The 15,348-nt window shown below is 41.1% G+C and overlaps 1 protein-coding gene across 7 annotated transcripts in view; it reads left to right on the top strand.

Annotated features, from left to right (window-relative positions):
* Positions 1 to 15,348, top strand: part of Su(z)12 (Polycomb protein Su(z)12) — a 104,817-nt gene that overhangs the window by 80,773 nt on the left and 8,696 nt on the right. For 6 of the 7 annotated variants that reach the window (XR_011714774.1, XM_071679326.1, XM_071679325.1 and 3 more), the window contains exon 11: positions 7,280 to 7,456. Coding sequence is in view for 6 of the 7 variants with exons in the window: in XM_071679326.1 (XP_071535427.1) it covers positions 7,280 to 7,456 (177 nt within the window). In the remaining variant the exon portion in view is untranslated. Of the gene's footprint in view, positions 1 to 2,387; positions 2,522 to 7,279; positions 7,457 to 15,348 lie in introns of those variants that run through there. The other variant, XM_071679331.1, reaches the window with a different exon arrangement.

Genomic DNA, 15,348 nt, shown 5'->3' with positions numbered 1-15,348 from the left:
AACTCTATAACCCGGTCTCATGCATCACAACTACTAACACACTCATTCAGCTGCTCCCAAAACACTTGCCTCTCATGATCTTTCTTCTCATGCCCAGGTGTATATGCACCAATAATCACCCATCTCTCTCCATCCACTTTCAGTTTTACCCATATCAATCTAGAGTTTACTTTCTTACACTCTATCACATACTCCCACCACTCCTGTTTCAGGAGTAGTGCTACTCCTTCCCTTGCTCTTGTCCTCTCACTAACCCCTGACTTTACTCCCAAGACATTCCCAAACCACTCTTCCCCTTTACCCTTGAGCTTCGTTTCACTCAGAGCCAAAACATCCAGGTTCCTTTCCTCAAACATACTACCTATCTCTCATTTTTTCTCATCTTGGTTACATCCACACACATTAAGACACCCCAATCTGAGCCTTCGAGGAGGATGAGCACTCCCCACGTGACTCCTTCTTCTGTTTCCCCTTTTAGAAAGTCAGAATACAAAGTTTAAACTATAATTTGTTATATAATTGATATCCTTTGTTGTTCTTTCTACTTGTCATTTACATGTATATATTTCTACTTGTCATTTACATGTATATGTGATGATATTTCACGTGTTACATAAATAGAATATATAACTCAGATACAGTGTTCAAATGCTTTGTACGTCCAACATAATCTTGCAATGATTGATTTTTATTATTTCTGTATAGAGATAAAATTATATGGTTTGTAGAATAATACAAAAAAATACTAGAAACATTTATCCATGCCATACATTTTATGTTAGGAATAGCTCAGCCACCAAACATGCCATTACTGACTCCCTCGTAGACCCTGGTTCTAACAACCCACAGTCCCCCTCCCTTCCCTCTCCTGTATTGTTCTCATACCAAACAAATGCAGGGTTACAAGTGGAAGCTGATATGTCAGTGGGTCTTGTTAGTTGACTGGTGCCAATTATCTGGCAGGGAAAGAATTCTATCAAGTCATGAACTTTGTCATTATTGTGTATAAAGCTAGATAAGGTATCGTAAAAGGGACAGATATAAACTGTTCTTTTTTCTCAAAATGAATAGGACAGTTAGATCTAGAAAAGGACAGATTTTCCTTAAAAGGACAGACCTAGCAATCCTGTCGTACACTGTGGATTCGGCTGTATTGATGGTAGCCAGTAATGCTGTTCAGTATTATCGTCAACTCGACAGCTTTCAGTTCTGTAGCCTTCCTCTTACGGTCTGGTCTCTATGAATTACTTACAACATTACAAGACTACAACAGACCATGGTCCATGGAACACCAAGACAAAGTTCTCATCATTGAGATCGTCTCTGTCTCAGGCACTTCTGAGCCTCAATCTGACTCTCTGTCTGTGGTAGAAACTTCTCAGCCATCTGACAGGCAGGTTGCTGCCTCCCAGGACCAGGAGCCTTTCCAAAACCCCTGGCCTTCTGTGGAGTACTACTCCAAACTCAGTTGTCAGGACAAGGACAACAACAAGGTACTCTGTTTTGAGTGTCAAAAATGCCACCTGACCAAGAAAATTGTTAAAGGCCACATCATTAGCTTTAATGATTTAAAGTCCCTTAACAAGTGGACCCAGCCATTCTTAGCCTTCCAGTTTGAGGAGATCTGGCTGTGGCATGCACTGTCACCACTTCTCTGGCAGCAGCAGTGTGCACAGCTGTGGCGCTGCCACCCCAGAGCTGCCTACCAAGAAGGTCTGGCAGCCCACCATCAGTGAGGCTCAGGGCTCAGCCAGCACTGGCACTGCCGTAAGCCAGTCTGCTGTTGACAAAAAGATAGTCCGTTTTTTCATCAACAACATACGCCTGCTTTACGTGGTTGAGTCTGAGGAGTTTGTTGACCTGGTTCAACCTTAGCAAAGGTCAGCATATCCTGCTGCACCCTGGGCAAGTGCATTGATGACAAACAATGGGCAGCAGAGGAAGTTCTTATCAACACTCATGATTGGCTGATGTACTTGGTGAACACTTCCGACTGTTGGACTGCTCACAATAGGTAATTATCATTTATTTATTTATGAATATTTATTGTACCAAGTAGTACATTTAATGTAGTTAGTAGAATAAGTTATTACACATATATATATAGTGAATATAACTTTTTTGTTATAGAAATTGGCATAAATTGAGCTTCAGTTTCAGTTCAACATGTTTGAAATAAAACTTGAAAATCACTTAACCATTGATCAGTACTAATCTTAATTCAATGATGGAGTACATTAATGTTTCTTTTTATAATAATTTGCATGAATTAAACTTAACTTTCATTTTGAATGTTTAAAATAAAACTTAATCAGTGTATTATTCATTAATCACTTAATCAGTGTTATTCAGTGTATTGATCAATAATCACTTAATCTTTGTTTCAGATCATTCCTCGGCATGTCAGCTCACTGTATTGACTCAATCACCAGGGCCAGGAAGCATGCTATCCTCACCTGTACCCGGCTGACTGGTTGCTACACTTATGATGTCTTAGTGGAGGCTGTGGTCCAGGTCTAAGAGCGCTTCAACATTCAGGATAAGGTAGTCAGGACAACCACCAACTTTGTGAAGGCTTTCACCCAATGTTGTGGCCAGGTGAACGTGTTGCCTGACCTCGACAATGTTGGCAGACTGCTTGAGGCTGACTCAGACAATGAGGACGACACTTCTGAGGATGATGACGCCATCAGCATTGTAACCCTCGGCGATTTCTTTGATGTAGAACACAAGCAACCCAGCCTACCTGTCCACAGGAGGTGTGTGCCTCACACCTTCAATCTGGTGGCCTCCTTGGACTTGGGCAAGGATCTCCTCAAGCAGATGGGCTATGTTGCTGCCTTCCATGCTCTCGGCAGAAGGCCCATGACAAGGCTCAGGCACTCTTCAGTGCTTAGGGGAGGAACCCTCAGATTGGCAATGCCATTGAGAAGGTGCTGGGCAGGAGGCTGGTTGTCCCTGGCAAGATAAGGTGGAATGCCTTGTACAACTTATTTGTCATCCTCAACAACATTCTGACCACCAAGAGGTAGAGAACAGGTTCCTTAACCGCAAGGCGAAACTCTCAACCTTCAATGACCAGGAGTTAGCGTTCCTGAAGGAGTGGGCCAAACTCATGTCCCATGTGGCTATTGCCCTTGACAACATCCAGGGGGAGAAGAAAGCCTACCTTGGAACCCTCCTTCCCATAGTGGCCATCACCCTCATGAAGCTCAGGAACATGAGGAACAGCTTGGCTGTGTGCAAGCCACTAGTTGACACCCTGGTAGCAGCCATCACCACCCAGTTCATCCACTACCTGAATGACTGGGACTGCCAGCTGGCAGCTGCCTTCCACTTAAAGTTCCGGCATCACTGGCTGCACAGGTTTGACAGCAACCTAACGATCTCTGTCAAGGCTGCCATGGAGGACGAGGTCAAGAGAGCACTAAGGGACCGGAGCTGTGACAGCATTACTTGTTCCATTAACAACAGCATCCAGTCACTGCTGTGCATGCCTGATGACCTCTTTGCTGGATGGACGGCCACTGGCTCAAGCACCAGTGTCAAGCAGAAGGCCAAGAAACTTGTCAACACCTGGTTGGATGTTGATGGGAAGGAGGGCATGGCCGACTCTGACATCATGGGGGAAGATCTTCATCAATTTCTTCCTGAAGTACAACATGACCATTCCATCCTCTGCCACAGTGGAATGGGCATCCTGAGGCCCAAGAGGTCAAGAATGTCAGCTGGGCGTAACTTTGAGAAAAGTTGGTCTTCCTGAAGGGCAACCAACACAGTGTGAGTGTGTGTGACTCATAGACTCTAAAAAGACTCATTGTCATAATGTGATTATCATATCATCTTTAGTTGTCGGTAATTAGTAATTACTTCTTTTATACATTTTGAGAAGAGTGGGAGGTGGGTTGATTAGAAAGGGTAGTGAGTGGTGGGATGAAGAAGTAAGAGTATTAGTGAAAGAGAAGAGAGAGGCATTTGGACGATTTTTGCAGGGAAAAAATGCAATTGAGTGGGAGATGTATAAAAGAAAGAGACAGGAGGTCAAGAGAAAGGTGCAAGAGGTGAAAAAAAGGGCAAATGAGAGTTGGGGTGAGAGAGTATCATTAAATTTTAGGGAGAATAAAAAGATGTTCTGGAAGAAGGTAAATAAAGTGCGTAAGACAAGGGAGCAAATGGGAACTTCAGTGAAGGGCGCAAACGGGGAGGTGATAACAAGTAGTGGTGATGTGAGAAGGAGATGGAGTGAGTATTTTGAAGGTTTGTTGAATGTGTTTGATGATAGAGTGGCAGATATAGGGTGTTTTGGTCGAGGTTGTGTGCAAAGTGAGAGGGTTAGGGAAAATGATTTGGTAAACAGAGAAGAGGTAGTGAAAGCTTTGCGGAAAATGAAAGCCGGCAAGGCAGCAGGTTTGGATGGTATTGCAGTGGAATTTATTAAAAAAGGGGGTGACTGTATTGTTGACTGGTTGGTAAGGTTATTTAATGTATGTATGTATGACTCATGGTGAGGTGCCTGAGGATTGGCAGAATGCGTGCATAGTGCCATTGTACAAAGGCAAAGGGGATAAGAGTGAGTGCTCAAATTACAGAGGTATAAGTTTTTTGAGTATTCCTGGTAAATTATATGGGAGGGTATTGATTGAGAGGGTGAAGGCATGTACAGAGCATCAGATTGGGGAAGAGCAGTGTGGTTTCAGAAGTGGTAGAGGATGTGTGGATCAGGTGTTTGCTTTGAAGAATGTATGTGAGAAATACTTAGAAAAGCAAATGGATTTGTATGTAGCATTTATGGATCTGGAGAAGGCATATGATAGGGTTGATAGAGATGCTCTGTGGAAGGTATTAAGAATATATGGTGTGGGAGGAAAGTTGTTAGAAGCAGTGAAAAGTTTTTATCGAGGATGTAAGGCCCAGTCCTCTGTTCCTAACGCTACCTCGCTAACGCGGGAAATGGCGAATAGTTTAAAAGAAAGAAAAGTAAGGCATGTGTACGTGTAGGAAGAGAGGAAAGTGATTGATTCTCAGTGAATGTAGGTTTGCGGCAGGGGTGTGTGATGTCTCCATGGTTGTTTAATTTGTTTATGGATGGGGTTGTTAGGGAGGTAAATGCAAGAGTTTTGGAAAGAGGGGCAAATATGAAGTCTGTTGGGGATGAGAGAGCTTGGGAAGTGAGTCAGTTGTTGTTCGCTGATGATACAGCGCTGGTGGCTGATTCATGTGAGAAACTGCAGAAGCTGGTGACTGAGTTTGGTAAAGTGTGTGGAAGAAGAAAGTTAAGAGTAAATGTGAATAAGAGCAAGGTTATTAGGTACAGTAGGGCTGAGGGTCAAGTCAATTGGGAGGTGAGTTTGAATGGAGAAAAACTGGAGGAAGTGAAGTGTTTTAGATATCTGGGAGTGGATCTGGCAGCGGATGGAACCATGAAAGCGGAAGTGGATCATAGGGTGGGGGAGGGGGCGAAAATTCTGGGGGCCTTGAAGAATGTGTGGAAGTCGAGAACATTATCTCGGAAAGCAAAAATGGGTATGTTTGAAGGAATAGTGGTTCCAACAATGTTGTATGGTTGTGAGGCGTGGGCTATGGATAGAGTTGTGCGCAGGAGGATGGATGTGCTGGAAATGAGATGTTTGAGGACAATGTGTGGTGTGAGGTGGTTTGATCGAGTGAGTAACGTAAGGGTAAGAGAGATGTGTGGAAATAAAAAGAGCATGGTTGAGAGAGCAGAAGAGGGTGTTTTGAAGTGGTTTGGGCACATGGAGAGAATGAGTGAGGAAAGATTGACCAAGAGGATATATGTGTCGGAGGTGGAGGGAACGAGGAGAAGAGGGAGACCAAATTGGAGGTGGAAAGATGGAGTGAAAAAGATTTTGTGTGATCGAGGCCTGAACATGCAGGAGGGTGAAAGGAGGGCGAGGAATAGAGTGAATTGGAGCGATGTGGTATACCGGGGTTGACGTGCTGTCAGTGGATTGAATCAAGGCATGTGAAGCGTCTGGGGTAAACCATGGAAAGCTGTGTAGGTATGTATATTTGCGTGTGTGGACGTATGTATATACATGTGTATGGGGGGGGGGGTGGGCCATTTCTTTCGTCTGTTTCCTTGCGCTACCTCGCAAACGCGGGAGACAGCGACAAAGTATAATAAAAAAAAAAAAAAATACATTTTGAGTTGACTAATTGCTAATTCTGAGTTTGTATGTAAATATTATACTGTACGGTATGCTTCGTAGTTTAATAAATGTACTTAAATTTCAAACTTACCTTCAGTTCCTGCTGTAATAATTATGTGGTCATCTAGAATTAAAGTTCATGGTATTGGTTTGGTTACAAGGGTTTCAAAATTATATTTTTCAATAAAACTGTGAAAAAGATATTAAGTAAAAAAGTTTCAAAATTTTAGAAAATGCTTACTTATTCTTGGATTTAGCATAAATAAGCATTTTCTTTGGGTTATGAAGCTTTTTTCCTTATATTTGAATTTTTTATTAAAAAAGTTATCATTATTGGATTATCGTTAACTTTTGATAGCTAATATTAGAAATGTTGGATTATCAATATTGGACTTAAAAATTGAGGTTTTCAGATTATTGTTATCGAAGTAGACTTTTAGCTATTGGTGCCCAACACTGCATCTACCTAATGCTCCTACCCACTACTACTAAATGTTCCTAACTGCTACTCCTGTCTGCTGGCCCTACCATTTTGCCAAAAGGCAGGGCTAGAGCATAGTGTTCACAGCAGGAAAATCTAGAGTTACAAAGAATGAGCTATGCGAGTTAAGTGTTGTCAGGTGTTATGTATGACAAGGAGAGATTGTATGTTTGTGGACAGGATGCCAGTAGTCCACATGGGTGAGGCAGAAAGAAAAGAAAGCTACCTGAGTCAGTGGAGTGCTACTTGACAACCACTGAAGTGCTGGCTTACTACCCTCCCGATACCCAGGTGAGTGGCACTGGTAAGATACCTCGCTGGACGTTGGCTGCTTACCAACTACTCACATCCTTGGGATGAAAAAATGCATTTGACAATTTATTTGTGTGTTTTGTTTCAGATGATTATACTTATAATTCATTGTAAATGTTGCATGACCTGTTAAGGGAAATCTTCCTAGTTGGCCTCAGGTTGAAGTAATGGCCTATCCATGATATCCTGGCTGGTGTATTTCTTTTTATTACTGAAAGATTTCATGATTAGTGATGTTTTAGGTGAATAGCATGAGGCTTTCTGTATGTTTATTTTACTTCACAAGACTTCTTATCATGATTTTTTTTTTTCACAGCTTTGTAGGTGATAGTCAAATCCCATTAGCCTGTTCAATGTTCTTGGAGAGTCATGGCATGGAGCTTCTACGAAAAAGTTTATATCGGAACTTTGTCTTGCACATGATCTCCTTGCATGACTTTGGCCTCATTGGGACTGGAATTGTATACAAGTGCATTCTTCAGTTACAAAGCAAGTAAGTTCCCACTGTTTGTGCTCTGTTATGAACATATAATATTTGTACCAAATATGCTTACATTTCAGTGTGGCTTCTTGTGGTTTTTCCATAAACATCCTTCTTTTTGTGCATATCAGTACAAGTCTCTCTTCTTATATCTTTACTTTTTCTTCAGCTGCTTCCATTTATTTCACTTCACTTATGTCTTTACTTTTTCTTCAGCTGCTTTCTTTTATTTTACTTTATCTTTCTGTTTTCGTTGTAGACCACCACATTGTACTACTCACATTTGCAGCTATTGATTTCTTAACTCCATATTTTGCAACTTGGATTCATAACATGTTTCACTCAATTACAATGTTGTTCTTATTCATTTCTAGATCACCATCTTAAGACTATATATCAACTACTTGCACATCTAGCCATTTTGCTTCTTTAGCTTATATTAAAGTGAGGTGCATTTTTATCCTAATTACCTCTCTTTACTTTTGAAAACTGCAACTTTTGTATATTATTTCTTGTGTAAATGTCATTTTATCATTACACAGTGTTATTTTATTGTTTTCTGCATTTCAGGAATTTGTTGTAATATATTTCAGATACTTTCATCCTGTTTCCCCTTTTAGAAAGTTAGAAATACAAGGAGGGAAGGGTTTCTAGCCTCCCCTGCTCCCGTCCCTTTTAGTCACCTTCTACGACACGCGGGGAATGCGTGGGAAGTATTCTTTCTATCGTATCCCCAGGGCATGTGAAGTGTCTGGGGTAAACCATGGAAAGTTTTGTGGGGTGTGGATGTGGAAAGGGAGCTGTGGTTTCGGTGCATTACACCTGACAGCTGGAGACTGAGTGTGAATGAATGTGGCCTTTGTTGTTTTTTCTTAGCGCTACCTTGCGCATGCACGGGCGGGTAGGGGGTGCCATTTCATGTGTGGCGGGGTGGCGATGGGAATGGATGAAGGCAGCAGGTATGGATATGTACATGTGTATATATGTATATGTCTGTGTATGTATATTTATGTATACAGTGAAATGTATATGTGCATGTGTGGGTGTTTATGTATATACATATGTATGTGGGTGGGTTGAGCCATTCTTTCGTCTGTTTCCTTGCGCTACCTCGCTAACACGGGAGACAGTGACCAAGTATAATGAAATAATAATACTTTCATCTTGTTTTTCTATCCCTATAAAACTTATTACAGTAAAATTGAGCTTATACCTTCCTGAGTCAGATTGTACTGTGACCCTGGAGAGAATCTCTAGGGTCCTTGGGGGTTAGAAATTTCTACTGTCTTTTGCTGAGGTAAATGCCTTTCACCCTTCGCTACCATAACCATGTGTGCTAGCTTTGCCTAGGTCTGCCCATTGACCAATCAGCAATCACCCTGTGATGATTGTCATCATTCCACTGGCCATCAGTTTGGTTCTGATCTTCCACAACTCTCAGGATCTAAAAATGTATAAATATATTAATTTTTTTCTAGATGCTACCTTTTCCACATAACTCTCAGGATCTAAAAATGTGTAGACAATATATTTTTTTCTAGATGCTACCTTGCCATGGATAAATATTTTTTTCTCTGATTTGGTTAGGGTTCGTTGTATATAGGTACTGTTGGACTATTTATATGGCATATGATATTTTGATTTTTTTTCTTCATACTAGATCGCTACTTTCTGCATTAGTGAGGTAGCACAAGGAACAGATGAAGAAAGGCTGCATTCACTCGCATCCATTCTCTAGCTGTCACATGCAGTGCACTGAAACCACATCCCCTTATCCACAACCAGTCTCCAAAGAACTTTCTATGGCTTCCTCTGGCCACTTGACATACCCTGATTCAGTCTGTTGACGGCATGTCGACCCCTGTATACCATATCATTCCAATTCACTCTATTCCTTGCACGTCTTTCATGCTCTGGCAGATCAGAACCCGACACTCAAAATTTTTTTCACTCCATCCTTCCATCTTTAATTTGGTCTCCCTCTTCTTGTTTCCTCCTCTTTTTACAACCTTTACAACCTTTTTACAACCTTTCCACATACATTCTTTCCATATGTCCAAACTATTTCAGCACACCCTCTTCAGCTCTGTTAACCACACTCTTTGTATTATACCACACCTCCTTCTTACCTTTTAATTACTTATTCGATTAAACCACCTCATACAGCATGTTGTCCTTAAGCATTTCTTTTCTGGCACATCCGCCTTCCTACGCACATTCCTATATATAACCCATGTCTCGCATCTATACAAGATTGTTGGGACTACTGTACCTTCATACATACCCATTTTCACCCTCCAAGGTAGCTTGCTGTATTTCCACACATTCTTCAATGCTTCCAGAATCTTTGCCCCTTCACCTACCCAATGACATACTTCCACTTCCATGGTTCCATTTGCTGCCATATTCCCTTCCAGTTATCTAGAACACTCCATATCCTCCATATTTTCTCCATTTGTATTCACATTCCAACAGCCGTATCCTACCGTGCTAAACCTAATTACCTTGCTTTTATTTACATGTACTCTCAATTGCCTCCTTTCACATACACTTCCAAACTCAATCACCACCTTCTACAGTTTCTCCCTTGACTCTGCTGCAAGTGCTGTGTCATCAGTGAACAACTGACTTACTTTCCAAGCCCTCCCTGCATACTCACCCCTCCCTCCTTGCCTCTGGCATTTACCTTCCTCAACGTCCCATCCAGTTAAACAGCCATGGTGACATCACACACCCCTGCCAGAAACCAGTATTCTCTTGGAACCACTTACATTCCTCTCTCCCTGCTTGTGAACATGCCTTGATTTTATCATGTATTTAACCCTAGAGGACAGCTGACAACAAATGAAATGCAGTTAGAGAACATTGACAAGCAGCATTTGATGTGCTAACATTTTCATTTCTTGTTTAGATATCCAGCTAACTTTTATCATAACATTAGTACCCTATAGACATCTCTTCCATCACTATGAAGTTAATGGAAAATTACCCTGCTCTCCTCAGTACCCCTGCAACCACCATTATAAGTGGATGGCTGTCCATCTGGAGTTTGTGCATAAACAGTGACCCTGCAGAAATATGTAGATTGTAGGATGACTTATGGCACTAGGAGGAATGCACATGATATGTTCAGATGGTGAGCAAAATGAATAAGAGCAAGAAAAATATGAGGATATAGGTAACATTGTGAATTTATTGGGATCCTGAAAGGATATAGGAGGCTTGCAAGGGAACTTGCACTTGTGGAAGAAATTAAGTGATAGTGCATCAAATTTTCTCCTTATATTATTCTGGGTTATTGAAGAAATTTGGTAATAGATGAAAGAAAAAGAGAGAAAATTCCCAAAGAAAATGCAAATGCAATATCCTTCCCATATGTACCAGCTATTCATTGTACTCTCCTGCAACACTCAGAAATCCAGCCACATGTGCTCGGTGGAACCACAGACTAAGGACTGTGATGATATTGTGTGCATGTGGGTGAGAGGTGAGTGCAGGACTTTTTAGAAGTGTCTCTCTTTTAAAAGTCAGACTTTAGTCATGAGAGATCTTCTGATATGTTGAATCAGTACTTGTGATTTTTAAGTATTTAACTCCAAGATACCTTTTATGGAGTTCTTGCAGCTTAAAAGCTGCTCTGCAATAAGTATGAGGAAAATATGGAACCATGGAAGTGGAAGTGAGTCACAGGGTTTGGGAGGGTGAAGGTTATGGGAACAATGGAGAATGTGTGGAAAGAGAGAACATTATCTCGGAGAACAAAAATAGGTTTGCTTGAAAGAATGGTAGTTCCAACAATATTATATGATTACAAGGCATGGGCTATAGATAGGGTTGTGTGGAGGAGTGTCGATATGTTGGAAATGAATTGTTTAAGGACAGTATGTGGTATGGGGTGGTTTGATCAGGTAAGTAATGAAAAGGTAAGAGAGATTTGTGGTAATAAAGAGTGTGATTGAGAGAACAGAATAGGGTGTGTTGAAATGGTTTGGACATATGGAGAGAATGAATGAGGAAAGGTTGACAAAGAGGATGCATGTGTCAGAGGTGGAGGGAACAGAGAGAAGTGGGAGACTAGATTGGATGTAGAAGGATGGAGTGAAAAAGATTTTGAGCGTTGGGGGCCTCTGAAAGCCTTGCAGAAGATGAAGTATGACAAGTGTAGGTGGTTTAATTGCTGAGTTTGTTAACAAAAGGTGGTGATACTGTTGTTGGTTGATTGGTTGAGCTTTATTATTTATTTTTATTTTGCATTGTCGCTGTCTCCCGCGTTAGTGAGGTAGCGCAAGGAAACAGATGAAAGATTGGCCCAACCCACCCACATACACATGTATATACATACACGTCCACACACGCAAATATACATACCTATACATCTCAACACATACATATATATGCACACACAGACATATACATATATACTCATGCACATAATTCATACTGTCTGCCTTTATTCATTCCCATCGCCACCCCGCCACACATGAAATAAAAACCCCCTCCCCCCTCATGTGTGCAAGGTAGCACTAGGTAAAGACAACAAAGGACACATTCATTCACACTCAGCCTCTAGATGTCATGTAATAATACACTGAAACCACAGCTCCCTTTTCACATCCAGGCCCCGAACTTTCCATGGTTTACCCCAGACGCTTCACATGCCCTGGTTCAATCCATTGACAGCACGTCGACCCCGATATACTACATCGTTCCAATTCACTCTATTCCTTGCACGCCTTTCACCCTCCTGCATTTTCAGGCCCCAATCACTCAAAATCTTTTTCACTCCATCTCTCCACCTCCAATTTGGTCTCCCACTTCTCGTTCCCTCCACCTCTGACACGTATATCCTCTTGGTCAATCTTTCCTCACTCATTCTCTCCATGTGACCAAACCATTTCAAATCACCCTCTTCTGCTCTCTCAACCATACTCTTTTTTATTACCACACATCTCTTACCCTATTATTACTTACTTGATTAAACCATCTCACACCACATATTGTCCTCAAACATCTCATTTCCAGCACATCCTAAGGTGCCTAAGGACTGGTAGAATGCAAGTATAGTTCCCTTATGTAAATGCAAGGGGAACAAAAAAGAGTGTTCATATTACAGTGCTATGTTTTGTCTTTTGAGTACAGTATGCTGGGTAAGTTGTATGGGAGGGTGGTGATTGTAAGGGTGGTAGTATGCACAGAGCATCTGACTGGTGAGGAGTGGTGTGGTTTCAGGAGATGTATAGGATGTGTGGACCAGATGTTTGCTTTGAAGAATTTATGTAAGAAATACTTAATATAAATGCATAGCAACTTGAAGGAAATAAGAGGAACACAGCTCTTAATCAGCTTCCCAAAGAAAAGCTAGAAATAACTTATCTTGGGTGTGAAATTGCAAAAGATTTGAAAAGTGAAAAACCTGCCTATATCAATGTCTACAATGGGAACAATAGTGACAGAGGAGAAAAGCAAAGCCAGTGCTTGAGCTGCTATGTCTTTAAGTGTTATGAAATTTCTAGTAACAGTAATATTAACTTTCAAAAAATTATTACCGAACAAGTGATGCCATGGATATGTATCAGGTGATACATCCAGAAGACACAATATAATATCAGTGCCAAGAGAAGAGAAGAAAGTGATTTCACTGATGTAGCTCCTAAAGGACTCATGAAAGCTACAGTCAAGTGATAAACATAAATAGATGTTATATCAGACTTGACTGGGCTTGGAGAAGCCTCTAACTGAGTACTGATTATTGAGAATAGATTGAAAGACACAGAACACATTATTTTTTTCTTTTTATTATACTTTTTCGCTGTCTCCCGTGTTAGTGTGGTAGCGCAGGGAAACAGATGAAAGAATGGCCCAACCAACCCATATACACATGTATATACATAAACGCCCACACATGCACATATACATACCTATACATTTCAATGTATACATACTTATACATACACTGACATATACATATATACAAATGTACATATTCATACATGATGCCTTCATCCATTCCTGTTGGCACCCAGCCACACATGAAATGGCACACACACACACACACACACACACACACACACACACACACACACACACACACACACGAGGTAGTGCTAGGAAAAGACAACAAAGGCCACATTCATTCATATTCAGTTTCTTGCTGTCAAGTGTAATACACCGAAACCACAGCTCCCTTCCACATCCAGGCCCCACAAAACTTTCCATGGTTTACCCCAGACGCTTCACATGCCCTGGCTCAATCCATTGACAGCATTTCGACCCTGGTATACCACACCCATACCTTCTGACTGTTGATGGAAATGATAGAATTTTTAATCATTTTAAGAAAGCAAAGGTGTAAGTGTGAAAAGGGACCAGATGAAAGATACAGAAAAGGTTTTATATTTAAAGGAAATGCAAATAGCCATCATGATGGCCACTTGGTGGTTGTGGCCAGCTTCCAAAGCACTGTGAGACCCCCCTAGGGCAGGAAGTATTGTAAGTAAATATGTCTATGCATACACCAGTTTATTTTTGGTCTCTCAACTGCTCTACACAAATTCCATCTGATATTTGTTATTGCGAAAAGTTGATGGTTTTTGTTTTACCACAGAGTATCTTTAAGTTTTGAGTGGAGATGGCTGAGAACTTGATGTTTTATATCCTTTGAGTGAAGTATCTGACAGGCATATTAGAAATGTGTAAACCGTTTAGGGAAGTTAAGAGCGAACAGACAGTTTTTTCATCATTATGAGAAGTTGATGGCCTCTGTTTTACCTCTTGAGTACCTTTAAGTGTAGAGTGGGGATTGCTGAGAAGCTGATGTCTCATCTTTTGAGTGAATTGTATGACAGGCATATTAGAAAAATGTCTCCTGTTTAGGGAAATTAGGAGCAAACAGGCAGTTTTTTCTTTATATCACGGAGATGTTAGGGCAAAGTTTTATTTTTTCCAACAGTTTTAAAGGTCTGCTACTGATCCCAGAACTTGTTACAAAAATGTTCCTGTGTTTTGTATCACATAAAATTAACTCTAACCCACTCTCAGGGTTACAGAAAAACAAGTTATAAGTTGGTAGGCAGTCAACAACCAAGGAGATACATTACCACTACTACCCATCTGGGTATCAGGATGGTGTAGTGAGTTAGCACTTCAGTGGTTGTCAAGTTGCACTCCACTGACCCAGATAGCTGTCTTTTCTTTCTGTCTCAGCACATGTTGACTAAAGGGATTCTCTCCACAAAGATTCACTCTACTTGCCACACATAACACTTGACAACACTTAACTCACACAGCTCATTCTTTGTAACTTTAGAATTTCCTTTGCTGAGTGCTATGTGCTAGTCCTGCTTTTTGGCAAAATGGCAGGAGTAATAGATAGTAGTAGTAGGTAGGAATATTTAGGTATGAGCATTAGGTATAAACATTAGGTGGCTGGTGGCTGATTCGGATGAGAAACTGCAGAAGCTGGTGACTGAGTTTGGTAGAGTGTGTGAAAGAAGAAAGCTGAGAGTAAATGTGAATAAGAGCAAGGTACAGTAGGGTTGAGGGACAAGTTAATTGGAAGGTAAGTTTGAATGGAGAAAATCTGGAGGAAGTGAAGTGTATTAGATATCTGGGAGTGGATTTGGCAGTGGATAGAACCATGGAAGCGGAAGTGAATCATATGGTGGGGGAGGGGGCGAAAGTTCTGGGAGCGTTGAAGAATGTGTGGAAGTCGAGAACGTTATCTTGGAAAGCAAAAATGGGTATGTTTGAAGGAATAGTGGTTCCAACAATGTTATATGGTTGCGAGGCGTGGGCTATAGATAGAGTTGAGCGGAGGATGTGGATAGATCGAGTTGTGCGGTGGATGTGCTGGAAATGAGATGTTTGAGGACAATATGTGGTGTGAGGTAGTTTGATCGAGGAAG

Source organism: Panulirus ornatus, chromosome 29, assembly GCF_036320965.1.
Source record: "Panulirus ornatus isolate Po-2019 chromosome 29, ASM3632096v1, whole genome shotgun sequence".
In the NCBI taxonomy this organism is placed as follows: Eukaryota; Metazoa; Arthropoda; class Malacostraca; order Decapoda; family Palinuridae; genus Panulirus; species Panulirus ornatus.
Note: the sequence above shows the minus strand (reverse complement) of the source record. Positions and strands in the feature narration are given on the sequence as shown.